Raw genomic sequence first — 12,985 nt, forward strand, 5'->3', positions numbered from 1 at the left:
CTCCCATCCTTTCCTTCCTTTCTTTGTACCAAATTTCTAACAAAGTCTCACGTAGGTGGCCAGCCATAAATGGAAAGAATAAGAGAAACAGAAGTGAAAGCTTCCTTTGTAAGCTTTGAATAAGCTAAATAGTAAAATGATCGTTTAACCGTCTTAAGTTCTCATTCTTCTTATTAAGTCCTCCCATCACTTTTTAAATTCCAATTTTCTTCTATTTCCTTCCTTTACATGTGTACAAATATAATATAAAGTTTGCACCCCATTAACATGTCACCATAATATTTAAATATATACTTACTCGATTATGCTCTATTTCATAAAGACACACGGGTTCCCTCTAACTGCATTGTTTTCCTCCGAATTTCTTCTTTTCTTCTTCTCCCCTACTTAGATTAGTCATAAAACCTCCTATTTTAACTAATCTCACTGATAAATAAAATATTAATATTTTAATATTATTTTATTCATAAAATATTATTTTATTTAAAAATATTCTTTTTACTTGTTACTGTTCTCTAACGCTTAGATTTATGTCAAATGACTCTTCTTCTCATTAATAGAATCTTATTAACCTCTAAATGAGGGTACGGGGTGTTACATTTATCATTTGGCATTCAATAGCCGTATCCACAGCCAGAGTCAATCCATTGTACAATAATGGGTTACTTTGTATGTGTCATGTATCTAGTAAACTATGATGTAACCACGAGGTGACCAATGGTATATAACTTATGAGAACATTGTTCCTATATCAAGTTTGATATATTTTGAGTTAATATATATGTAATTTGCAACAACCTTCCTCCCAATCGTTACCGGCGTTTGAGATTTATGACTGAACCGTCAAATCCCAAACGACCCTTATTTGAGATTTCAGATAATTAAATCAAAACATTCTATCGCGTATGTAATTGACTGGTAATAATAATACTATCGTTTACTTAAACCAAATAAACAACTGAAATTAAGGTGTAGCAACTAGTTAACAATATCCAAGTATAACCGACTTCGGGCGAGTTTCAACATCACACTTAGAATTCATTTCTCAAACTCAAGGTTTTAGCAATACATTACAAATAAACTAATACTTTTTATAAGTCTTGCTGTTTACACAACACTGTAATGACCTTTAAGCAGCGGAGCAACTCGAAGTGGAAGTCTAAGAAATGTCATTACCTATGTCGCATCGAATCAAAATATGTTGGGGTAATACACTCAAGCTAATCACTTATCTGCAAAAGAAAGATAAAGGGGGTGAGTCCCACAAACTCAGTGATCATCGGCTCCATGAGTGGGGCGTTGATGAGAAACAAGCTAAGGACAGAAGATTTGAATATTAAAAATATAAGAATATATGTAAACAATTTAACTCAAAAAGGAGATTTGTGCGTTACATGTAAAATCAAGAATTTTAACACAAGATAATCATTTAAATCAAGTATCGAAACCAATACAAGTTAATATTTACACCATCGAAATCATTTAACAACTCTCCTTAAAGCAAATCAATATAATCACGCATGCTCCCATAAAACCAAACATTACTAAAACTTATGCACAAGTTCATAAATTATCTCATCCTCGAGGAGTTTAAATATAAAATCACTGTATAAACAACAGAGCTGCGGAACATCTTATAATTCTCACAATGCGAAAGAATTCGTGTTTGAAAACCCAAAGAGACGTCATTCTCGAGTAGATAATCATAGTTAATCACTCGTGGACCCGTTTCCACGTAATAACAATCCGGGAGGTCCTCCTCCGCTGAATTCCCACAGCTATGGCAGTCTCGACAATGTTAGCCAACATCAAAGAAGTCATGTGGTCGCAACCACGTATATCAACTTATGGCCTAGCCACGTATATACATCACAGACTGTGGCCCCAACCATGTCTAACAGCCCGTCAAGGACTCAAAAGTTCTCTAGCTAGAGCTCAGTTGTGCACAAGAGTCACACTATCTCGATGTGACATTCGACCTACTCTCGAATCTCCCAGTTTGATAAAACCATTTAAAAGCAAGTTTGGTTCTTAAAAGCTCATTTAAAACCTATTTCTAAGAAAAACACTATTCATGGTAACATGATAAAATTGTTGGTAAGACTTATAATATAAAGCCTTTACATGAAGTTTAAATATCAAATCAGCATGGTGAATATATGTAATTTGTTCATGAATGCACATAACAGAAACCAATAAGGCACGTTTTGACATAAATCTTGGTAAAAAGCTTGTTTCCCGATTTCTAAAACCCTTTGCATATATAGCTATATATACATATATTCAAAACCTCGTTAAAAGCATGACATTCACAAGCCTAGTATTCTGCCAACTCTTGCTGTCCACAAATTCAATATAACTTGATTGCAAATCATTTAAAAATTGCCTACCAAGGCTAACAAAACATGCTGTCCACAAATTGCATTTAAAGCAAACCAGCTCGTTTATTAATCAGGTATCGATATGTATATAGAATAAAATTTTTGAAATAGACACCTTCAACTCACTTTACAATAGCGGGATACTACATCACTATCGATCGGGTGCATATCTAACTAATTCTACTTGCTGGTCACACGTTACCTCTTCCGGCACGCCACCACGACAACTTTCTTTTCTCACACACTTCCTAGCAACAATTCAAACCCAATACACTTAATTGTGTTCATATACAGGCAGCACCTCAATCAATAAATATTTATTCTAGTTCAATAGTTTTCATCAACATTATTCACAATCATTTAACATACAATCCACATACTATCAATCAACCAAAGCCAACACAACACAATGTAGTCCATTGCATGCTTACCTCTTGGTTTTCTTTCACTTTGAATCCCTCACATAAGTCACAAGCTCCTCACATCCTCGATCACCATTGCTACCACAAAAATAGACAATTAATACACATCTCATTCCACTTGTCTTCTTGTGATTTCAATACTAAAACACTTACCCATTACTTATCTAGCTCAAAAGCACCCTGCATTCCAAGATCCACCTACATGCATGCATCCGGTTCTTGAATCCTTGAAGATTCTGGCTACCACAACCAAAATCCCACATTATAATCGATTTACAAAACATGCATTCAAACAAAATGACAACCTTTACTTTTCTTACCTTAAAATCTCCAAACTAAACCTCCACTTTCTCTTTCAAGCTTCAATAATGGCATGCAAGAGAAAACCTTTCAGTTTTTCTCCAACTCCTCCAAAGCCAAGCCTCCTCCAAGCCTTTTTCTTCTTTCTCCTTTCTCTTTTCTTCTTTCTCCTTTCTTCCCTCTTTTGTTCTCAAGGCTAATTCTCTTCCTTTCTTTCTCAATGGTGCAGTTTTCTCAAGGCAAACTTAATTTGTTTGCTTTTACTTTTTCTTTGGCATGGGCTGATTCTCCCAAGTTCCTCCATCAACTCAAATCTCTTTATTTATCATTCACTTCTCGTTGGACCATTTCATCCCCCACTCAAATTTCATACACCAATTTCCTCCTGTATTCATTGGCCCAAAATCTATCCTTACTTTACTTCTCCATCCGCCACCTTCACTATCCCATTTTTCCTTTATTCATTCTTTATTTCATGCACCAACTTATTCCTCCACTCACATTTCATACACAAGCTTCACTTTATATTTTATTTGGTTATTCATTAATCTATTTAAGTCACATGCATCCCACATCTTTCTTTCCTCATTTGGCCACCTAATGCACCAATCTTATTACATGCAATAAGATTTAGTTTTATTCTTCCTTTTACTTCACATGGTAGGGGTCTCATAGTTAATTTACATGCACGTCTCATTATCCCACATAATTTAACTTCGCTTGATTAGTTATTTTCCATTTACCTTCAAATATTGAAATTACACATAAGTCCTCTAACTTTTTCTTATTTACCATTCAACCCCAATCTTTTCATCCTTTACAATTTGGTCCTTCCAACATTTCTTCAATTTCAATTTCATTCTATTTTCCTTCCTTTCCACTTTTACAAATAAAATATAAAATTTGCACTTCACTAAGGTGTCACTATAATAGTTAAATATATACTTACCCGCTCTAGCTTTATTTAATAGTAACATCGTTTTTCTTCAAAATTCTTTCTTACTTCTTCTTCCCCACTTAGACTAGTCATATATTCCTCCTTTATGACTAATTTTAACAATCGATAAAAAATAATATTTTAATATTATTTTATTAATAAAATATTATTTTATTCCAAAATCCTCTACTTGTCTCATCGGGTCTCAAAGTGTCTCACTTTACCCCGATTCACTTCCAAATCGCCTTTTAACTTGCTAATTCATCCTCGATAAAAATATTATCATTTGATTATTATTTTCTCGCATGCAAAATGTTTTATTTCAAAATATTCTTTTCACCCATCATCGTTTTTTGTCACTTAAATTTATATCAATTGACCCTTCATCTTATCAATTAGGTCTTATTGGTTTCTATTCGAGAGTACGGGGTGTTACATTATTAATGGGCTCATGTCCCATCATCGTTTTTTATCACTTAAATTTATATCAATTGACTCTTCATCTTATCAATTAGGTCTTATTGGTTTCTATTCGAGAGTACGGGGTGTTACATTATTAATGGGCTCATGTCTATATGTGAATATCATGGGATGTATGATATCATTCAAACAAGTTTATGAATGAGAAGCTTGTATGGGCTTAGTGGGCTATGTCTATTGGGCCCCTATGTTGGTCATGGCCCAAAATCGGGTTGTGACAATTGGTTTCCTCAAATGTCATATTAGCATACACCATTAATAATTGGACTGACATTATCAATTTTGAAAAATATAAAGACTCAATTTTTATGAATTATTGTACAAGGATAAAGTCCACCACTAAGCAAGAGTACAAGGACTAATTGTATAATTTTGCCTAAACTTTAAGCAAAATTATACAATTTAGAAAAGAAAACATCAATACTACCATAATAATCTAGACTTAGTGTTCATCAGCATGAACTTTTATTCAATTTTACTATTTAAAGATAAAGATAGTTGCAACCTAAAGTTGGAAGCAAACTTTGGTTTAGGACTGCGAATATATAACAATAGAGCTCGTCCCCACCTTTTTATTTAATATAGCATGTCTCAACGATCGTGGTTGCAGCATTCTTTTGTTGATTCTTTCGCTATCAGTGCACTATAACAAGTAGAAAGGGAAAGGTTAATGTTAGCCATGGGATCACCAAGTATTGAGAACAAGTAAAGACAAGAGTAAACTTTTGAGGAAATTAATCCAAAATTGACGAAGCTTAAACAAATTGTACTAGTGAAATTATGAAGAGCAGTACCGAAGAGCACAAGTGAGTTTGGCTGCCTGGTCAAAGTCTTGGTTTTCTCTTGCTTTCAAGATTCGGAACATGATAGCCAGTCGGATTTGGGTGTTGGCACTCTGCTGCATTATCAGGTTAGTCTCCTTGCGAAGTTGTTCACATTCCAATTCAATGGTTTCAAATTTTTCTCTTACTTGCCTTTGCCCTTCTTTGATCCTTTTTTGTTCCTCACTTATTTCCTCCATATCAGATCTGAGCCTTCTCATGCGAGTGTTTAGGTTTTTCAACCTTTTTCTCTTCTGACAAAATGGAGAAAATTGCTTTTTTTCAATTTTACAAAACAATAAAATAGGTGAAAATAAAATGAAATAAAAGCGACATTCTTACAATTCAAGTAAAAATAATATTGTATGATTACAGAAAGGAAATTCCAATATTTACTCCAATATAATTAATTGTGCTTTAAAACAGTCTTAGTATCGTAATTATTTATTTTTATTCATTTTATTTTTTTAATGTTAATAATTTATATTTCATTCAAAATATTAATAATTTATAATGAAATATTAATATCATTATTTTATTTTATTTTTTATTTTTAAAATATTAAAAATTTATACTTAAAATTTTGTAATTTTGTACAATAATATGTTTTGTTTATTCTCCATGTGTGGGATAGCCATTAGTGAGGTCCCTTGGCAATGGCTATTTTGATTTGTCAAAAAATAACCATTCTTCAGAGTAGTCTTTGATTTCTCACAAAATGATAATTTTTCAGAATAGTCATTCCCATAAAGAATAACTAAATAATACGAACAGGGAGGGAATGGAATGGAATAATCATCCCCTCCAACCAAACTTGCTACAAAAGTAATATTGCCAAACTTGCTACAAAATGGGATTTCCTTTTCTTTTTCTGCCTTTTCCCTTCAACTAGCCACCAACAACAAACCTTGGCCAGTTGGCCGCCTACAGTACTTGATTATCAACATAACAAAAACAAAGTTGTACCATACTAACAACATGCCTGGTTCCGAAAAACATAAAATGAGAATAAAATAATTATTTTTAAAAAAATAAAAGAGTTCATAGAAATAAAATAAAATAAAATAGAAATTGTTATTATTACTCATTTCATTTTTTGATTGGCAAGAATAATTTTAAAAAATAGTTAAGAAATAATTGGTAAATGATAAAAATACTTTTGATTAAAATTTAAAGATTTTTTAATTAAAAAACAAAAAATATTATGATGAGAAGAAAATACTCTTTATTGAAATTAAAGAATTTATTTTGTTAAAAGATAAAAATATTCTAAGTAATAAAATGAAAAGACCTTTTACTATAATCCATCAAAATACAAGCATATTTTTATTATAATTTAATAATATTTTGTATTAGAAGATAATTAAACTTTTTATTGTAATTAAATAATATTTAATATTAAAAGATCAAATATATTCTTTTATTAAATTTAAATAATACTTAAAAATATTCTTTATTACATTTATTATACTCAAATAATAATATTGAATGATATTCTTTATAATATTTATTATAGTTAAATAATCTGAAGAGGAAGACACCAACCTATAATAGGATAGGTCTCTGGTCTCTGGTCTCTCTTCCCCTTCTTATTCTCTCCTTTGTTATTCCAATTCTCCGGCTCATGAATCAAAGAGCGATTTAGTTCAAGTTCAAGCTCACCAACACAGCATTACATGCCTTTTTTCACCATGAAAAGCCCATGATGGCTTGTTGAGGACATGGTTATTGAGCAAGAGCTTTTTTCTCAAAATTTTATATTAACAAATGGCTTTATTTGCGGGAAACTTATACCATAGTCATGACGGTCACCTTCCTTCATAACCATGAATTGGATTATGACTTATAAATAAGCGTTCATCTATTTTCCAAATCAACACCTTTTATCAAAGGAAAAACTTGAGAGTCGAATCTCGAAGCAAACAAAACTCTTTCGTGAGTGCAATCCAAAACCCTCTTCTAATTACATTGGTCTTGATAACATAATATACAACGAAATACTAAGTCATAAAAAAAAATAACATGGCATAATACTTTAAAAAACTCTCGAATTATTTTAAAAAATTTAAATAAATTTTTATTCTTTAATTACATTCAATCAAATCTTTATATTTTTATTTTTAATCAAATTGAACCTTATAACTAACTGTTGATAAACAATCACTAATAAAAACTTCATCTATCATTTTATATGGCATAAAATGATATGTAAAGTTTTGATTAATGATAATTAATCGATTATCAGTTATAAATTCATATTTGATTTAAAATAAAAAATACAAAATCAAGATTGATTGTATTGAAAGAATAAAAAATTATTTTAACTTTTTCTAAATAATTCAAAAATATTAGATATTATGCCAAATAACATTAAGCATACCTGATTGCCATGACAGGCTTTTTTGGCTAGTGCAAACGAACGACTACTTCGGAGGAGACCCAAGGCATGCATTTTATTCCCTGAGGCAAAAGTTTAGTTTTCCTTGCCTATTCCACTTTTCCTCCTCCTACCTTATATATATTAAGATTTGATGCACCACTCGTGCGATATTAGCAACGTTCAACTGGCAGATCGAACGACTTACGCACAAACCATCGGTCGATGATATTAATTTCCTCCATCCTTCGTTGGTCCATTTGGGTGACATAGACAGCTATATTGTCCTATACAGAGACGAGATTAGTTAAGGATGGCTTTGCAATCATTTACACTCTTTACCCTTTTCAAAGGAGAAGCTAGACAAATAAAAGTTTGACATCGGTTGATCCGATTAGAATTTTTTTCTTTATAATTAAAAATAAATAAATTTTCAATATAAAATTTAAAATAAAAATACTGTTATTAAAATTCTTTACAAAGCACTATTAAACTGTTGAAATCACTTGAAAAATATATTAGAAAACTATTTATTATTTATTTAAAATATAAAAATATGTAACATAATTTTAAAACTTTTAGGGAAGTGGGTGCCCCCTCAGCCTCCGTTAGGCCGGCGCTCACGCAATCAAATAATAAATGTAAATAAATAAGTTAGGTCAGATTCACAGGTCACCGATGGCCTTCGGGAAGCCAGCTCTTATACTTTTAACTCTTCAACGTCTCCAAATTCCGGCGCCGTCCATTACGCATGGGCGGCTAAGATAACCCAAGAAATTCTACTGTTTCGTTAGGAATAACTCTGGATTACTTGCCCAAAAGCTCTTTCTCTCTTCTCAAGGTGAACAAAAGAGGAAGGCACCATCCATCTATTCGGCTGCTTTTGATAAAGAGATATGGAATCACGAGGACAATGAGGAGACAGGAAGCAGAGAAGAACAAAAAAGGGACAGTGATTTCGATATCTCTGCCGATGGGGCGCCGTCGCTGTACCGTACTAAGGGATCCCAGAGTTTTTTTTATTTTTGGTTATAAGATTAAGACTTTGAGGTAAATTATGTGAAAATGGGAGGATTCCCAGCCAACTTATACAATGAACCCGGAAAACTTCTCAAAGAAGGCAAGGGTAACGGGACAGTTTAGGTGTATTTCTCAAAAACTTTTAGATTCATGCATTGCTTTTTCTTCTAAGTTATTTTCGTTATTAATAAAATATTAAAAATATTTTAATATTTTAATTAACTAAAATATAATATTTATTAATATTGTAATATTTTCAAACCAAACTTACGGAAGTCGGCACGATCAAGTTACCTTACCTATGATAGCTCCGGTGTATTGTACCTCAGGTGATTAATAAAAGTGCACTAATTGGTTGGTTAGTACGTTTTGGACTATATTATTACCCTCTCAAGCCTTAAACTTTAGTTCGGTGATAAATTCGAAATTTTCTCTTTATTGCATGTCTGGTTGGGAGAATATTCCATTTTCCTTATTCCTATTCTCACTTCATACTGGCAAATAACTATTTTGCGAGGCATGAAAATACTTATTATTGATTCTCTTGGTAATATGGTTATTCCAATTCAGTCGAAATAGAAAAAAAACCATAATTGGAGAAAACTCGTCCTTACAATTTTAAAAATTAATCTCTCGTTTTCTCATTCCTCTCTCTGTTAATGTTGCTCCCCTAGCACCCCACTCCTCTTTATGAAGTAAAACCCATTTTTCTTACTTCCATCCACTACCACCATGCTCTGATATCATTGTCCTCCTCTTTGTTTCTCTTGCTAAGATCCTTCATTACTGTCATACTTCTCCACTATCTTGTGCCATTTCCACTCATATTCCTTCTTTCCACCTCATGTTACTTGATGTTTATCTTTTAAATTTTCAAGTTTTCTCTTAAAATTTTACATTTTTTATATGAGCTTTGATTATTTGATTTTTAAAGCATGTTTTGATTTGTTAAAAGCATTAGCTCAATGAATAAGTGGTAAGAATGTTTAATTAAGAAAAGGTGAATTGGACTTTAAAAATTTTGAAATACTTGAAATGAACAGCTATAGTCGACTATGGAGAAGCTCTAATCGACTATGGTCATGTTTTCTCCTTGATAAAGCTTTTGAAAGCTATTTAACATAGACTTGTAGTCGACCCTAGACCAGAAAATCATTTTGAAAGCTTGAAAATGAAATCTTTTGAAAACTTTGATAATTATGCGAATCTTAAGCAAGTCTACACTATCAAATAAAAAAAAAACCACTTTTGAAATGATTAACATGTTTTTGAGTGTAAAGCAATGAAATCCAAATCAAGAACTATTTTCAAGAAATCCATTTTAACAAGAAATGAATAAGTCAGGAGAATACAAGAAGTTTAACAAAGATGCAAACCAAGGAGAGATGAATAAAAGTATGAGCACAAGTAATTCAAAAGCGACGCAAAAATAAAACTAAAGACCTAAGTATTTTTATAAAGGTTCTATTTTCTTAAGTGCCTCTGTCTTTTCCCTTGGATCACTAAGGAATTTCAAATCCACTAAAGGAATGTGCTTTTTAACGGGATCAAGCATAAACCTTTATAAATGCTTTTTAATGAGACCAAGTGGTAACCTTCACAACAGCTTTCTTCGAGTTGAACCATAACTTGCAAATGCCTTTTTAACGAGAGCAAGCATAACCCTTACAATTGCCTTTTATCGGGAGTAAGCACAACTCACAATAACTTTTCAAGGCTAAGTAGAACTTTTACAAAAGTGGCTACAAAGAATAGCAAGAGTTCTTGCAAGAGGTAGATTTTGCTAGGTAAGTACAAGGGGGGAAGAATGCTTAAATAATGGGTATAAAGATTGGAGTGAAAGCACAACTGAAATTTTAGCTCAAGAATGCTTTGTTTTGCTTCATTGTTCTCTCATTTCTCTTCAAGATTTTTATGCTTAAGAGTCTTATCCATTTGTCTTTGAGTTTTGTGTCTAATGTTCACTTCTTGTCAAAGAATAAAGCCTCTAAGGTGGACTATGTTCCTTCAAAATTTAAAATTAAGGCTTCTATGATCGAATACAAGTGTTCTCTAGTCGATCCACTTCCTGAATGCTCATCATTTTAAGTTCTGGCCTTGGAAGGTCAACTAGTAAGCCTTTATGGTCGACTAAGGCTTCTTAAAACATCAAATTTTTCATGCGTTCTGCTTAAAGGTCAGCTGGCAATGTTATAAGGTTGACTAAGACTGTGTTTCTTCACATTTTTCATCCTTTTTGCATAGGGTCAACTTGGCTTGCTCCAGGATCGACTGAGGCTTTTGAATCTTCAAGTTACCTAACATTTTTGCATACTTAGTTGACCATATCTTCCATGTAGTCAAATATTGAGTGATAACTAAGTTTCTTGATTTAAAACAAGCTTAGTGTTGTGTAGATCAATCATTGTTGAATGCGTTGAAATAAACTGCACCACTTGTGACCTATCTTGCACTTTCAAACATCTTAAAAGCAATTGTTAGGGAGATCATGAGGAGAACTCATTCATGCAGGCTTAACACTCATGCAACTAAGTCATTCAAGATTGTAGATATTAATAAAGTGAGTGTGTGATAGTTAAATAACATCAAGAATTCACACAACTAAAAAAATCCTACTTGTGATCATATAAGAATAAATGTATAAGAGTTAAATCATTTCAAGAACTTGTCAAGGATTACTCAAATAGTATTCAAGAAAATTTTATCATTTTGTCCTAATCAAAATTATAATAATTTTAAAGATAAGAATCTCTTTCTTTTTTATTTGACAAAAACATGAGCATAAATTGCATTTGAAACCTCCTTTTGAAAGCTCCCCCTAACTCAATTAGTCTTTAAGCCCTTTTTGAAAACATTTAAGCTAAAGTGAAAAGAGTTTTGAATTTAGATTCTCCCTCTCTACATATGCATCAAGTTTCCAAATTTTCTCGCAAGCATTCTTTCTTTTTTGTTAAATCAAAAAGGCTTAAAAGTGTGAGTATTAAGCACTTAAGCTCAAGAGATTAAAAAAATCACAAGCCGTTAGATCATGCATAAAGCCATTTAACCACCCAACTATGACCAAGCATTGAGAATAACCAATCTAGTATGTCATAAAGATATATATGGGTGTATATATGCAAGATGTGGGCATAACAACAATGAAGTTCAAGAAAGATAAGCATAAAGATGTTCGATAATCACATAATGTCTTTAATTTTTAGCTCCAATACCAAGTGTTAAACCTCAATAGACCAATTGTTAAAGTATAATCCCCTTTTTGTAAGAACAAATAAGCACAAGGTCAATTTTAAAAGATAGAATCATTATAAAGCTCACTAAATCAATTAGCGTAATATTAGTAAGGACTCTCATTTTCAACATTCCAGGCATATCAATTTGCAAGGCTCCAACATGTTTAAGAAATCTCAAGTGAAAAGAGAGAATATAAGCTTGATACAAGTTTAAGACTAGATACCAATTTAGATGATTGATAGCTTGAAACCAACAATGCATTTCATCATTCAAGTTTAAGTGAGAAGCAATGTAAAGCATAATAGTAATTTAGTGTCAAAAAGATATTACCAAGAATGAGGAACACCAATTGTTGGATTCTCACCATCAATTGTCATTGAAAATCTCTAGCACTCATGATACCAAATTGAAGGAACCATGGGACAATTCAAAGACTTTCTCCATTCCAAGAGTTCATAAGCTCAACACCAATTGTTAAAGTTTGTTAAAAAATATAAATGTTAGGAGAGTAATCATGAGCTTAGAATAAATGTACATTTAAATAGATATTCAACATGTTCATCTGATACTCAAATATTCATGGAACTAGAAAAGTATGAGCATTTAAATAGATGTTCAACATATGTATCAATTACTCATATTTTCAATAAATACATGCAATGTAGTTTTTAGGCATATCCAAGGTATCATTATTCATTAAGCATCATTCCTAATCATTATCAAGCAGCAGTAGATATTCTTCTATTTTCATCAAGCATTATCAATCATAAGCATCATCAAATCTTACCAAGCAATATAAACCAATCATTTCAAAAGAATTATCCAACTCATATAAAAATAGCAACTCAAGGTGAATTTCCACAATAAGAGCATATCATTACATATTAGGAAAATATCATCATTTTGCACTCTTAACAAGCATTCTTCTAAATCATTATCAAGCAAGCATTTTCAAGAGATATTCTCCAAATCATGCATGACATTTAGCAATTCAAAGAGAAAATTATCATTAT

At 31.9% G+C, this 12,985-nt stretch overlaps 1 protein-coding gene across 2 annotated transcripts; it reads right to left on the reverse strand.

Moving 5' to 3' along the window:
- Positions 1–4,800: 4,800 nt before the first annotated feature.
- LOC110427572 (uncharacterized) lies at positions 4,801–7,862 on the reverse strand. 2 transcript variants are annotated; one of them, XM_021443126.1, is made up of 4 exons: positions 7,722–7,862; positions 5,491–5,595; positions 5,315–5,415; positions 4,801–5,163 (listed from the first exon to the last, which is right to left on the reverse strand). In XM_021443126.1, exons 1-4 carry the CDS (start codon positions 7,791–7,793, stop codon positions 5,112–5,114), a joined length of 330 nt encoding a protein of 109 aa, XP_021298801.1. In that variant the 5' UTR covers positions 7,794–7,862; the 3' UTR covers positions 4,801–5,111. The 2 variants fall into 2 exon arrangements, with proteins under 2 accessions (XP_021298801.1, XP_021298799.1); XM_021443124.1 differs by having other exon boundaries at positions 5,315–5,595.
- Between the last annotated feature and the right edge of the window lie 5,123 nt (positions 7,863–12,985).

The sequence above is a fragment of the Theobroma umbraticum genome, unplaced genomic scaffold, assembly GCF_002168275.2.
Source record: "Theobroma umbraticum cultivar Fairchild unplaced genomic scaffold, ASM216827v3 scaffold_106.0, whole genome shotgun sequence".
Lineage (NCBI taxonomy): Eukaryota > Viridiplantae > Streptophyta > Magnoliopsida > Malvales > Malvaceae > Theobroma > Theobroma umbraticum.